At 38.1% G+C, this 12,508-nt stretch overlaps 1 protein-coding gene across 1 annotated transcript in view; it reads right to left on the bottom strand.

Annotated features, from left to right (window-relative positions):
• cdkal1 (CDK5 regulatory subunit associated protein 1-like 1) overlaps positions 1 to 12,508 on the bottom strand; it is a 244,305-nt gene that overhangs the window by 85,973 nt on the left and 145,824 nt on the right. The window contains exon 10 of the mRNA XM_042423928.1: positions 6,373 to 6,518. Coding sequence (XP_042279862.1) covers positions 6,373 to 6,518 — 146 coding nt within the window. The remainder of the gene's footprint in view (positions 1 to 6,372; positions 6,519 to 12,508) is intronic.

The raw sequence follows: 12,508 nt of genomic DNA, 5'->3' as shown, positions 1-12,508 counted from the left end.
CTGGTAATAAGATGGGTCACACCTCCTGCTTTCTGCTAAACCCAACTAACCTTACAGTTCAACATTCATACATAATACTGCCAGATTCCGCTCCTCTGCACACACAAACCAATCCCCGACCCACAGACGCATAACTATTCCTTTACAGGCGTGTCATCTTTGGCCCCTGTGGTTCAGACACACTTAATCCTCGAGTAGTTGAGGGAAAATCAGCCCAGATATTATAGCAAACTACGAAACAACTGTGGAAAATCCTCTGACCACGTTCACTCACTCAGTAACAGCCTTATTCCACCATAACAGGATTTTCTCCATACATCATTACATTAAGACTGTACTTCATTATGTGATTTTAATTGATAGAAGCAGAGAGAAAAGGGTGAAAAAAATATGGTCCATGTTGGAAAACGGGGGCAAATTAACCATTTTAATGAAATAATTATTCTACTGATTGTTGGAATTATGCATGGCAGAAAACAATTCTGTTATAACAACTTGGAGAAATTAGTTATTATGTCATTCAAAGGAGCGTGCATTTAATGCAATTTTTCTCTGGTTGTGGATGACTTTAGTGGTAAAGCTCTGGGTACTGGAATTTGCAGTGAGAATTGGGCTAAATGTTAAAGCAGAGAAGGGTGAAATTATATGTAATATCAATCTAATATTATAAACCTGGCATGGAAGCATAAAAAAACTGCAGTAAAATAATGAAAAGTTTGAACATAAACACTGTAGGAGACCAGATTAGTATTTGAAAAACTATTCTTTTTTACTTGGATTTGGTCAATAACATTCAAACATGGGATGTGCCGTGAGTTGCACTTGAATCTTGAACCTAAATCATACCAACAACATGTTTGAGTGGTATTTTCGTTTTTCTCCAGCACGTCTAGAGTGTAAACGAATCAGACTGTCTTTAATTATGGCTGCAATCTAAAGCAAGAGAGGATTGATTTTCTTGCACCATTTCATCTACGTACTGTATGTTTCAGTAAGGGTCAGAGGAGTCCTGATTTACCATTAGATTTGATCAGTGTGAATGAACCCCCAAACTTGATACATGCTCTAGTGTGGAAGAAATCAAACAGTTCAGACAAGCTGTCGTATGGGCATCCGTGTGAAAAATTAACTCTTTTTCCCTTTGTCCCCATAGGGTGGTGTTTAAATTGCAAATACTTAATTATTACCACTTGGATTTGTTTTACTTTCCACTGCTGGGAACTAACAGCATGTCCTACAGAGAATGACTGTTTTTTTTTTTTTTTCTCTGATCTTTCCCAGTTTTTACGATGGAACATTTGTAGCTTTGATTTTTTGTAATGGTAATATTTACAGCTTCATGCTTTGTTGTTTCTGACCATAAATACCACATTTTCCTCAGCCAGACGGCAGTGTATCACCAGGCATAAATACTCAAAGATCTCCTACTGGGGGAGCAGCGGGTGCTTCAGTCACAAGGTACTCCTCATCACTGGGGGCATTTTAAATTTCATGAGTATTCTTTGAACTTTAATGTTTGTCCAGATTGCCAAAGATTTCTTGATCTTGACTGACACTGTGATATCAATATTTTCTTTCAGTTTCCATATTACCCCAAATTGTTAATTTCCTCAAATTTCAAGAGTACTTATAGGGTTACCAAGCCTTTTTTTGTTACCAGGTGACTTTACTCACTCAGCAGCAGTGTCTGCTTTCACAAACATGCTAAGATAAAAGCTTTCAAACTTCTAGCAGAAAAAGGAGAAACATTACACAAAATATCTGTCTGCAGAAAACAAAATAAAGAAAAAAAAAACTTCTAAAGTCAGCTACCTTTCAAAAACCATCCATGAAATGTTGCCCCAAGTTCGTAATAGAGTTCAAGACCTTCAACTGTGAAGGATGTCAAGGAGGGAGGTCTGATGTGTGTCTGCATGCATGTGTGTGTGTGTGTTTTCACTGATAAGGAAGGCCAGAGGTGTTTGACCCCTCATGACCTTTGCAGTGTTGGTGGTATTAAGTTGTTTGTACAGAGAAATACATTTGTCTTCTGCCATGTGTGTGTCAGTCAGATAAGCCCTGACCTCACACATACCTGCACAAGGGTCCTGTCCGTCTCATTCTTTGAGGTGAACTTCAATGGCTCAACAAAACGACTACTTGTGAGAACCTGCATTAACAGTGATGGTGACTCACTACCACACACATACACACACACAGTTGGGGCTTCCCCTTTCACCTTTAATTATTCAGGTTTGCATGAGAACACCAGTGTGAAAAGGAGAGTGACTCAGTAAAAACATTTAATGAGTCTCTCACATACACACACACACTTAGAGGAGCATAATGTGAGGCCTTCTTTTCTATGTGGAGGGTTTGAAAGAGAACAGGATTAGACAACAGCGGTTATAGACATGTCAATGAGGCCTCTGACTAAAGAGGTTACAATTATTGGCCAATTATCTCCGTAAAGAAGAAAAAGATTAAACAGAGGTTTAGTGATGAGAGACAAATATGTGCCCATATGTAAAAAAACATATCAATCAGTATTTCTTATTATTGTTAATTCCGTTCTTCCATGACAATTATTATGTTGTTACAACACATTCAACTGTGCAAGTTGTCTAGTCTTGCTAGGTCCACTAAAGAAGTTGAGATTTAAGAAAGGGATCATTTTTGAATAAATAGGGAACAATTAAAAAAAAAACAACTCTTTTCTAAGATGTTTGTTTGATAGTTTTATATCTCAGCACTAGTTACTTTAAAAAGGCTTCCCTCAACAAAAAAAAAGAGTGTTTGTTTGTGTTTCTCACACATTCACACAATCACACTCACTTTCCTTCTCTCACACACACTCAAACACAGCGGGTGTATTTTTTGGCTTGTCCAAAGCCCTGGCCCCTCTCCCAGACCCTGAACTGGACCCCAGCTATTACTGCTGCAGCCAAATGGGTCAGACCGCTGGATGTGTACTGGTATTGATTTCACACAACCGACATCACCCGTGTGTGTTTTAATGTGTGTGTTTAAGTAACAGAAGCCAGAAATTGAGTGACCACGCACACACATATACAAAGACTCACACAAAAGGGTTGCCAGACAGTTTATGTAAACAAGATCTTATGACGTGATACCCTCGGTGTGGAGAGCTTGTGTGTGTGTGTGTGTGTGCCTCTTTGCGTCTCCTAAGACCATTTGCCACAGTGTGTTACGATGTCGGCTGGATCAGTGTCACTGTGTTTGAGTTTCTATTGAAAACTAAAATAACAACTGGAGACATGGGGATAGAGACTTCTACTCCAGGCTAAACAACTGCCACACACACACACACAAAGATAAGCATCTAAGTCAGTGTTAGAGCTAACACAGTAGTATCACTCGTCAACTCAAGGCACATTCAGAGGGAACTTTAAAGGAAGTGCAAAGCATTCAGTTCTAGTGGAAGAAATGACCACAAACTGCACCCCAAGATGTATTCAGTTCTAAAAGATATATTTAAGTGCTGAGAGGAAACCAACAGGCAAGATTACAACTTCAAGTTATGGACCTGTCACACACATACACACAAAAAAAGAAGATGACCTGAAAGTGGGAAAAAAAAGAAAAGACGACAGATGACAGATGGAGAAAGAGAAAAATAAGTGCCAGGGTACTAAAAGTAAATGTCAGTAAGAAACAAGCAACCAATGTACGTAAAATACAAAGAGAAAAATATGATTAGAAAACTCTCAAGCATGCTGTATGTAACATTTTAAACATCTATTCAAGCCAAATTAATTTCAGGTAATTAATCTGCCATAAACAAACTGGACCACAGATAAAACATTTGGCTTTCTCCTCTATTCTATAAATGGTGGTGTGCCATTAAAATGAGTTTACAGTACAAAACAGGAAAAAGCCACTGTTCTTCCAAAGTATCACACTGCTGCTAATGCAATTCCACTCATATGTTATTGAATCACAACCAGTGTAGATAGTAAAACAGTAGTTAAGTGGGCAGGATTGATAATTCTGATGTTTTACAATTACATTGACAGGAAATGTAGACAAACAAATGACAAGAGAAAAGCACTAAGTCAAAGACAGAACGGGTTACTAATGTCTTGGGTTCAGGTTGGCTAGGTTCAGACGGAGCCAGAGGGGGAAAATAAATGGGAGGTGGGGAAGAATGGATGGGAGAGGTGTGTGGAGAGAGAGGTGAGGTGAGAAAGAGACCTATAAATGTGTCAGCATGATCTAAAGGCACATAGTGATTCACATAGAAACCGATGCATGATTACCACACACACATGAGTAAGTACAAACTTTCTCGCGCACTACAAGCTTCAAGTGGTGAGTGGTTTTATGAAGGTAAATACACAAGCTTTAAATGCAGATAGCTGAAGAGTGACCTGAATAAAAGTCTTGTTCCTTCAGATTTCCATTTTATATTTAAAGCCTATGGCTTGACTGTTGACCTACATGAAGCAGTTACATGAAATCTATTGATTGCTGCAGTACATGGATCTCATCCGCTTAGATCAACCTCTATGCTAACAAAATGCCTTTAATCTGAAACATCAAAAGACATGTACGGTATCTGAACCTATAGATATTAATGACTAAACATAATTAACCAGAGAAAAGATTTGCCGTGTTCAAGTAACTATCCACTGTGTTGAATTTGATTTTGTTTCTAAACCAAGTGCTCACTCTTTCTCTTTAACTGTTCCTGTAAATCTCTACCATATATAATCAAATGAACCAGAAATACATCATTCTGTGCTTATCTTAAAACATGCATGCTTGTCATTTAATTCCAGGGAAAAGCCATACTTAAAAATAAGAGGTTATCATCTGACAACAGCAATGACATCCTTAAATATATCATTGCATACATAAACATTTTGTTTCTAAATCACACAGTAATACCTGGAGATTTAAGTCAGAAATGTGACCCAAACTCATTTTCATATGAATCCCTTCATAGCGTATTATCGTAGCATCAAATCAATATTTATTCTCCGCCGCTGACGTGCACTGCCATAATTAATCACAGTCAAATTCCATGACAGATTATCTTTCATACAGTAAAAGATTAAGTTTGCATCATTCCTTATCTTTTGCGCAATGTCAGGGGTCAAATCCATGCATCATGTGCATGTTTCAGAATTGTGGGTTGTTTTATTGGGAGGAGGGGTTGGGGGAATATCTAATCCATATCTGGCGTGTACATGTTTATCTTTAAAATCCATGAGTGTGGGTTAGAGTGTATATTTTGGGAGAAAATAGCTTGTAAATGAAGCATGTCAGAAATGAGGTCTCAAACATGCAAGCAGTGCAGCAGCTGCTTCTCCTTTTACTTATCAATAGATCCTGAGTTTGAAATGTTTGACCTTGTTGACTGATGTCCTGATGAATGAGAAATAACAGAAAGAGACGGGAGCAAAAGGAAGGTTTTTAGAGAGGAATGTATCACTGATCACGGTTGTCACTGAAAAACGTGCAACTAAAACAAAGGCCTGTTTTCATAGTTTGTATCTATCTTTATCAGTACATTTTGAAAAGTCTAGCTCTGTTCTGTATCTCAAAGACTTCACAGTGACATCCCCGGTGACGGTGGCAATATGAGCAACTTTTGCACAAATCTTATCCAACTGAAAGGATAGATACGACTAGATATGACATTCATATATATCTAGTGGTCCATCAAAAGACAGGGCAACAGTGAAGGTGTTGAATGTGCAGACATTTGAAAAAAAAAAAAGAAGAAGTTTTATTCAGGGACCCAAACTGAAGCAAAAATATGTTGCCTTTTTCAATCTCAGCTAAATCTTGACCAGATTCAGTAAAAGTGAAGAGTCTCAAAGTAAGCCAGAGCCTTAGAGTAACCCAGGGAGAGAGAAACGAAGAAAGAGAATTAAAGAGTGCTGCTAGTCACACAGACAGAGGTGTTCTTCAAACAGACCCATGTGAGCTGCCATGAGAACTCAGCCTTACACAAGCACCCACTCAAATGCACACATTATACAGTACACATCTGACTCAGTGATCTTAATGCAGACTAGTCTATCATGATCAACAAGCATCCTTGCTGAAATGTGGATACACAGATGTGAGAAAGAAAGAAAGTGAGAGAGGTACGAGTATGCATGTCTCCATGTGAGGGTGAAGTTATTTCAAAGTGAATAGATGTACATGCATGCATGCACACACGCATACAAGTACACAAAGCCTAATCTTTTGTAATTTTTCAACATTTTTCACACCAGGTATGCTAGGCAGAAGGCAGAAGTAATAAAAAAAATGAACATTTTTGTGTGCTATCAGGACAGTAACATGCAAAACACAATAAAAATGATCAGGAGTCCATGAGGAGTTCATTCTGTCCATGAGGAGTTCATCCTGCCTTACCTCTCTTTGAGGAAGTCCGCCACTCTTTTGAAGTCATCAATGCAGTACTCTCTCTTCATGTCCATCAGGACGCTGTCTGATGCCGACTGCACAGGAACATGAAGGAAGGCATAGACACGCGGATGATTCAATATCTTTGCCATCTCCTAATGAGACAGATGGTAGAGAGAGAAAGAGAGGCACAGATAGTGAGAGAAAAAGAAAAAAATGGAAATAAAGGGTTAGATTTGTCAAACGTATGGATGTGAGGATAATGAGACACAGATTAAGAAAAGGCAATGAGGGTAACATTAATATGTGTATGTATATAAGTGTGTGTGTGTGAAAGAGACATATGTCAAGTTGAAATAACTGTTGTTCATCTGTCTGCTCAACATTTCAGAGTGATAACAGGAAAAGACACTTTTCTGTTGTTTCCTGTCTTTTATGCACACAGTTTGTGGATAAACTAGTGATGAGACGAATCAGACTTACAAACAACCTGCATCATGCAGAAGTACAAAGGAAACTGCACAAACTCAATAAACCAAGTGAAACCTTTTAGTACCATGTTTGATATATAACTGCACAAAAATGATCAAATTTGAAAAATCTACATGTATATAGAACCACTGCATATATTTTTAAGGAAGAGAGAAAAGCAGAAAATCCTCAATCAGTCCTCACAAAAGTATTTTTTTGAATAATTGATTATTTAGCAATTACTGGTAGTCTACCAATGATGGTGGACAAACCCAGGACAAAAAGACAGACATTCTTAACAAGTGGCATCCTTTAGCCCTGACAGACATGAATCTGAGGCAGAAATTTTAAATCTTATTTATCTGACTGTAAGGTTTAGTGAATACAAACGCACTAAAAGATGCAGCAAAATCGGCTCTGGTGAATGATAGCTGCTAGCTTTGAATAAAATAAAGGTTCCATTAACATTCCTGCTTCTGTCTGCACGCTTTTCACTCCAAACCTTCTACAATATATGACCTCTTTCTCTCGTTTTTTTTTTTTTTTTTTTAAATTTCTCTTTTATTTATTGGGAAAAGAAAAGAAAAGCAGCTCAGAGAATTCAGCGTGTACCCACTGGATCTTAAGTCCAAAGAGTCAAGGCTGCTTCAGTAGGGGTTCTTTATGTCTGAAAAGTCAAGAGCTTTTACTGAAGCATGCAGGTCCACATCTCGGATGAAAATGGTGAAGGAAAAAAGGAAAATACATGAAGTCTATAATTAACTCAGTAAGGATTTCTGGCCACTGGGTACCTTTCTGTTTTCACTAAAAGAGTTATAGAAATGCTTGGAGTACAGCATGTGCTTGCCATAATTTCTGCAGATCATTTTTATACAGAATACAGGAGGCAGGGTTTCAAGTATGGAGCTCTTTTGTTAAAAAAAAAATATGAAAAGATGGTGAGCTGGATTTTAAAATAAAGCCAATCTTCACTTATGTTTTCCGATGCATTCTGGGTAGTGAAGGAACAAACACTCATGATGAAGTTAAGACATTGGAGACATTAAAAAGCTGCATTATTCTCAATTCCAAGTGTTTACGTATATATTGTTCTCATACTAAATGATGTGGCTGACACAACGGTTTTGTCCACATTCATAGATTCAACTCCAATCAAGACGATGCTTCTGACAGCACACAAGGTCCTGGGTAATATCTGGTAGAAAATATAAATTCTTTCCTATTAATTAATGTGGAGAAGATTTACTGTCATCATACACATTCAATATAGATTCATAACTTTACCCCAAACTACAAGCAATAGATTTTGTGTAATCAGAAATATGCTCCATGTAGTCAGTGTCAAAAAGGGAATTTTCTCTGTAGCTTGAACAGGATGAGTTTTTATAGTAACAACACAGGACTTTGTGTAATGTCTTTTTTTGTTGCAGCTCTTAAACTTTTACCAAGAACAACTGCAAGAGTGACATTCTTTGTTTTTTAATACACCACATTAATTGGGAGCTGGCAAGTGTTTTTTTTTTTCTACTTTAATTTCCACAAGAAAAGACCTGGAGAGACCACAGATGTCAGATTTTTCTGATGGACATAATCAGGATGCTATCATTACCATGCTAATCACCACAAGAAGTAGAGAGAGAAAAAGAGAGGGGAGGAAGAAATGATTTAATGATTTCCTACAAGAATGTGCTGATTGCAGTCCGTCTTCTCATTAAGATCTATTGTAGAATGTTCTCTGCTTCATACACAGACACACATGCATGTGTGTGCGTGCATGCGCATACACACGTGCGCACAGACACAGCTCAGTTGCAGTGCACCGCAGGGGGCTGACCACTGGAAGCTCCAAATTAGAAAGAATTAATTTGGTTGGAAAATGGAGCTTGATTGGTGACAGAAATCAGCCTGCTGCATGTGTGTGTGAATATGTGTGTGTGTGTGTGTGTGAGAGAGAACGAGTGGGTGAAAGAAAAACATGCAAAGGAACGTGTATTAATGTGTGTTTGAAATGTTTTGTGAGTGTGAATAGTAGCTTGTTGGATTGTGTACCGATCGATGTGTTATTTCAAAGTTCTTCTGAGATACAAGTGTAAATGCTGTTTGGAATGTGCTTGAAAATTCTTGTGTGAAGCCTTTTAGAATAATAAATAATAACAAAGGGCCATGTCCTAGTCAGAGGTTTAGAAGAAAACTGTCAATAAAAAGTAAATAAAACTATAACTAAATACATATTGTGCTGCAAGAGGAAAATATACTTTGAATGGCAATGCTGTGTGTGTTTTCAGACATACATGTACTTGCTGAAAACACTCTGGCCTCTTTTCTTTGTATATGCCTTTTCAAACTGTTTGATATGCAGTACTCTGTCTCTAAGAGAAGACTCTATTTTACACTAGTTCTTTGCTATAAGCCCTAAAGTGAGCACTTGATGCATTTAAGTGCGCACTTGTGATGAGTAACAGTTTATATTTTAACTATACTGTAGATCTGGCTTGGTAGCATGGTTCCTCTTATTACACTCTTCCTGTGTATTAGCTACCAATGAGGTCTGATTGATAGGTCGATAATTAGCGTGTGAAGGTCACAATAGGCACACTGGGATAAAACCATACTTTAGTCCTTTTCATAGACTATATATAAAGATTGACATAGCAAGGTGTGACATCACCCACTGGTTTGCATTGGAGACAGTTTGAAGCTCAGAATTGCAGCTTACATTGGGCTTCCAAATAAGGAGTGCAGGTTGTTGCCTTTAGCCGCTAACACGGCAGGAATAGTTATCAAGGAACATTAAACTTACTGAAATATTACGACTACAGTATAGCCTGACTGAGTGAGTCCCGGAGCCGGGGAGAGCAGCAGGTGAGCCAACTGTCAATCACAGCTGTCAATCAAAGCCCACACAGCAGACATCGAAGCTTCTGTACATCTTCACATTTTATTAACGGAGCAATAACTTCCAAAATGACCACCGGCACACTTATTAGAGGGCCTGAATTTAGCAATTGAGACCATAATGACTCGTTAAAAAATATTATTGACTTAGTATTTCTAGAGAGAAGTTGATGCTTTTTGAATGGGAGTCTATTGGAGGCAGGGATTTTTTTAAAGGCAGCATCTAGCGGTGGTCGGTGACATTGCGCTTTAGGATGCTTCCGCAGTTTCAGCCTCAAGTCGTCGTAGTTACCGCTTGGTCCCTTTGGATTGCAGTCAGTGAGCTGTCGACTTTCTGACCTGCTCACTGACTACAATACAATGAAGACCTCTCAGGTGGTATTAAGGTGGTAGTTTTCTAACTATAGCAGAATCTGAATTAACTTTTGATTTCTTTGGTAACCTGAGATCTGTCAAAACTCTGTGAGATTAGTTACTATATACAGTATGTGTGTGCATGTGTGTGTGTCTGTATGTTTCTTGCTACTGCATGCATTTTGATGCAAAACACATTGTACCAATGTAATGAAATGTACTATAGGGATAAAATTGCCTTGCCCTGCCCTACCCGGTCTTGCCTTTAAGGTTATATCCCATTACAATGTATAGTATCATGTATAGTAATATGCCCCAGTCTCACTAGATTCACCATCAATGATAGCTCCCAGATGACCACAATCTAGCGCACAGATTGTGTATGTGTGTGTGTGTACTTGGAGGGTGAATGGGGTCTCAACAGATGGCATGCTGGTTTGAGTAACAGGGCACTGCTGATGGCAACTGGGGATTAATCTATAAGGGGAGGACTTTTCATTCACACAAGCCATTTATCATGTGTGAGTGTGTATCTGCCTGACAGAGTGCATCCCATCCTCCAATGATTATACAGTACACTGATATGAATCTCTCTTGTTACCGATCCCTGTGGAGTTGAGGCCTTTTCAATGTTTGACTGCTGCTGACAGACAGTTTAGTGAGTCTGAAGTGAAAATGACGCTGTGATAAAGAAGATATCTCACAGCAGTGCCTAGTGGCAAAAATTAAAGTGCTGCTTTAATGCCTTCACTCCTGGGTGGATGAACTATTCAGCTCAAAGCAGAATTCAATATGCTTAAAGAAACCAATCAAAATGTGGTGGGGTTTTTTTTTGTTTGTTTGTTTTGTTTTTTATCAATCTTGACAGTGTTTAAAGCGGTATAATATTATTTCTTACTCTTTGTGTCACGTTTTCCTTCCCCCCACCGGGGCCTATCTTTCTCATTCACACAAACAGACACACGATCCTTTCATCTTTGGTTGATCAGCTCAGATAGATGCATGAACCAGAAAGGATCTATCTTAACTGGCTTAGCTCAAAGCATCTGATATCTACCCCCTCAAATCAGATAGGACTGAAAAGAACACATATGGAAAAAAAAAGAGAGCGAGCATAGATAAAAGGTGGTTTGGCTTCAAGCAACCTCAATGAGGGACGACACCCTCTAACTTTCACACTGCCTCCCCCTTATTTCCAAAGACGAAACACATGTGCTCAGTGAATTTTGTGTTTTACATTCCTTTGGAATATTTTGTATGAGGATTTTGTCTGTTGCTCTCTGCTGCTTCATGTCCTTCCTGATCATCAGTCCCTCCATCCTCCCACACTGGTATTGCAAGAGGAATACAGTGGATTAAAAAAAAAAAAGTTTCTTACAGACACTCCCTGAACAGTTTGCAGAAACTGACTGAGGGGTAACTGCTGATTTTTATGTATGTATGTTAAGTCATCCCTGTTTGTGTTGCTAATAACTAATTTATTAGTGAGATATGTCACAGTAATACTGCAGAGAATATTGAATAAAATCAGGAAACAGGCTTTTAGACTTTGCCTCAGACCATAATCTAAAATCTCACAGAAATCATATCCAAACTCATTTGCTTGTGCACAGTAATCTTCAAGTGCCATTCACTTTGAGATTATCCTGGAAATCTGGTCTCACACATACTCTGATCCAAACAGAAACATGAAGACGAGAAATAATAAGTAATTTGCAGGTGTCTACCTGTATGTGTTTCATAGTCGCCCCAGTAAATGCTAATATCACCAGTCTTGTGACAAAGTTAAATATGATTTGGTCTGTCTGGACCGGTATAAATACTAATGTTTTCATTATTATACAGTATATCATATATCTATAAAGCTATGTTGAACCCATACAGAAACACAGAGTGATACTACTGTCAAAATATCCTTGGAGATCCTGAATGTGTGGATGTAATGTAATGGAATTAATAACCTAAACATTCTAACATGCATTAATTCATTTCCACATCTATTAATGTATTTTTCACAGCAACTGAAATTTCTATATTTCGTTGTTGGTTCAGAACTTAGGGCAAATGTTGGCCAGTAATATAGAGGTATGGCAGCACCTTAGAATCCAAACAATGAATCTGGCTCCAGAGAGAAGAGAATGCATAATATGACGTTTAAGAAATAATAGAAACAATTCAAGAATTATACAAAACATCTTTCATGAAAGAAGTAAATGAAAGTTCATTCCACTTATTGAAGACAAAAAACACCTGCTGACAATACATTCAATACTGGCAAGGATTCAGAAGAACTTCTCTAACGCATTGTTGTAATTCAAAGTGTGTTTTGAGTGTGTGGTACACTCACACTGGAAAAATGACAAAATGAAGTGCTATTGAAAGAGAACTACTACACTATTGTCACAGAATGACATGACAACAGCCT

Source organism: Thunnus maccoyii, chromosome 10, assembly GCF_910596095.1.
Source record: "Thunnus maccoyii chromosome 10, fThuMac1.1, whole genome shotgun sequence".
Classification (NCBI taxonomy): domain Eukaryota; kingdom Metazoa; phylum Chordata; class Actinopteri; order Scombriformes; family Scombridae; genus Thunnus; species Thunnus maccoyii.
This window is presented reverse-complemented; position numbering and strand designations above follow the sequence as displayed.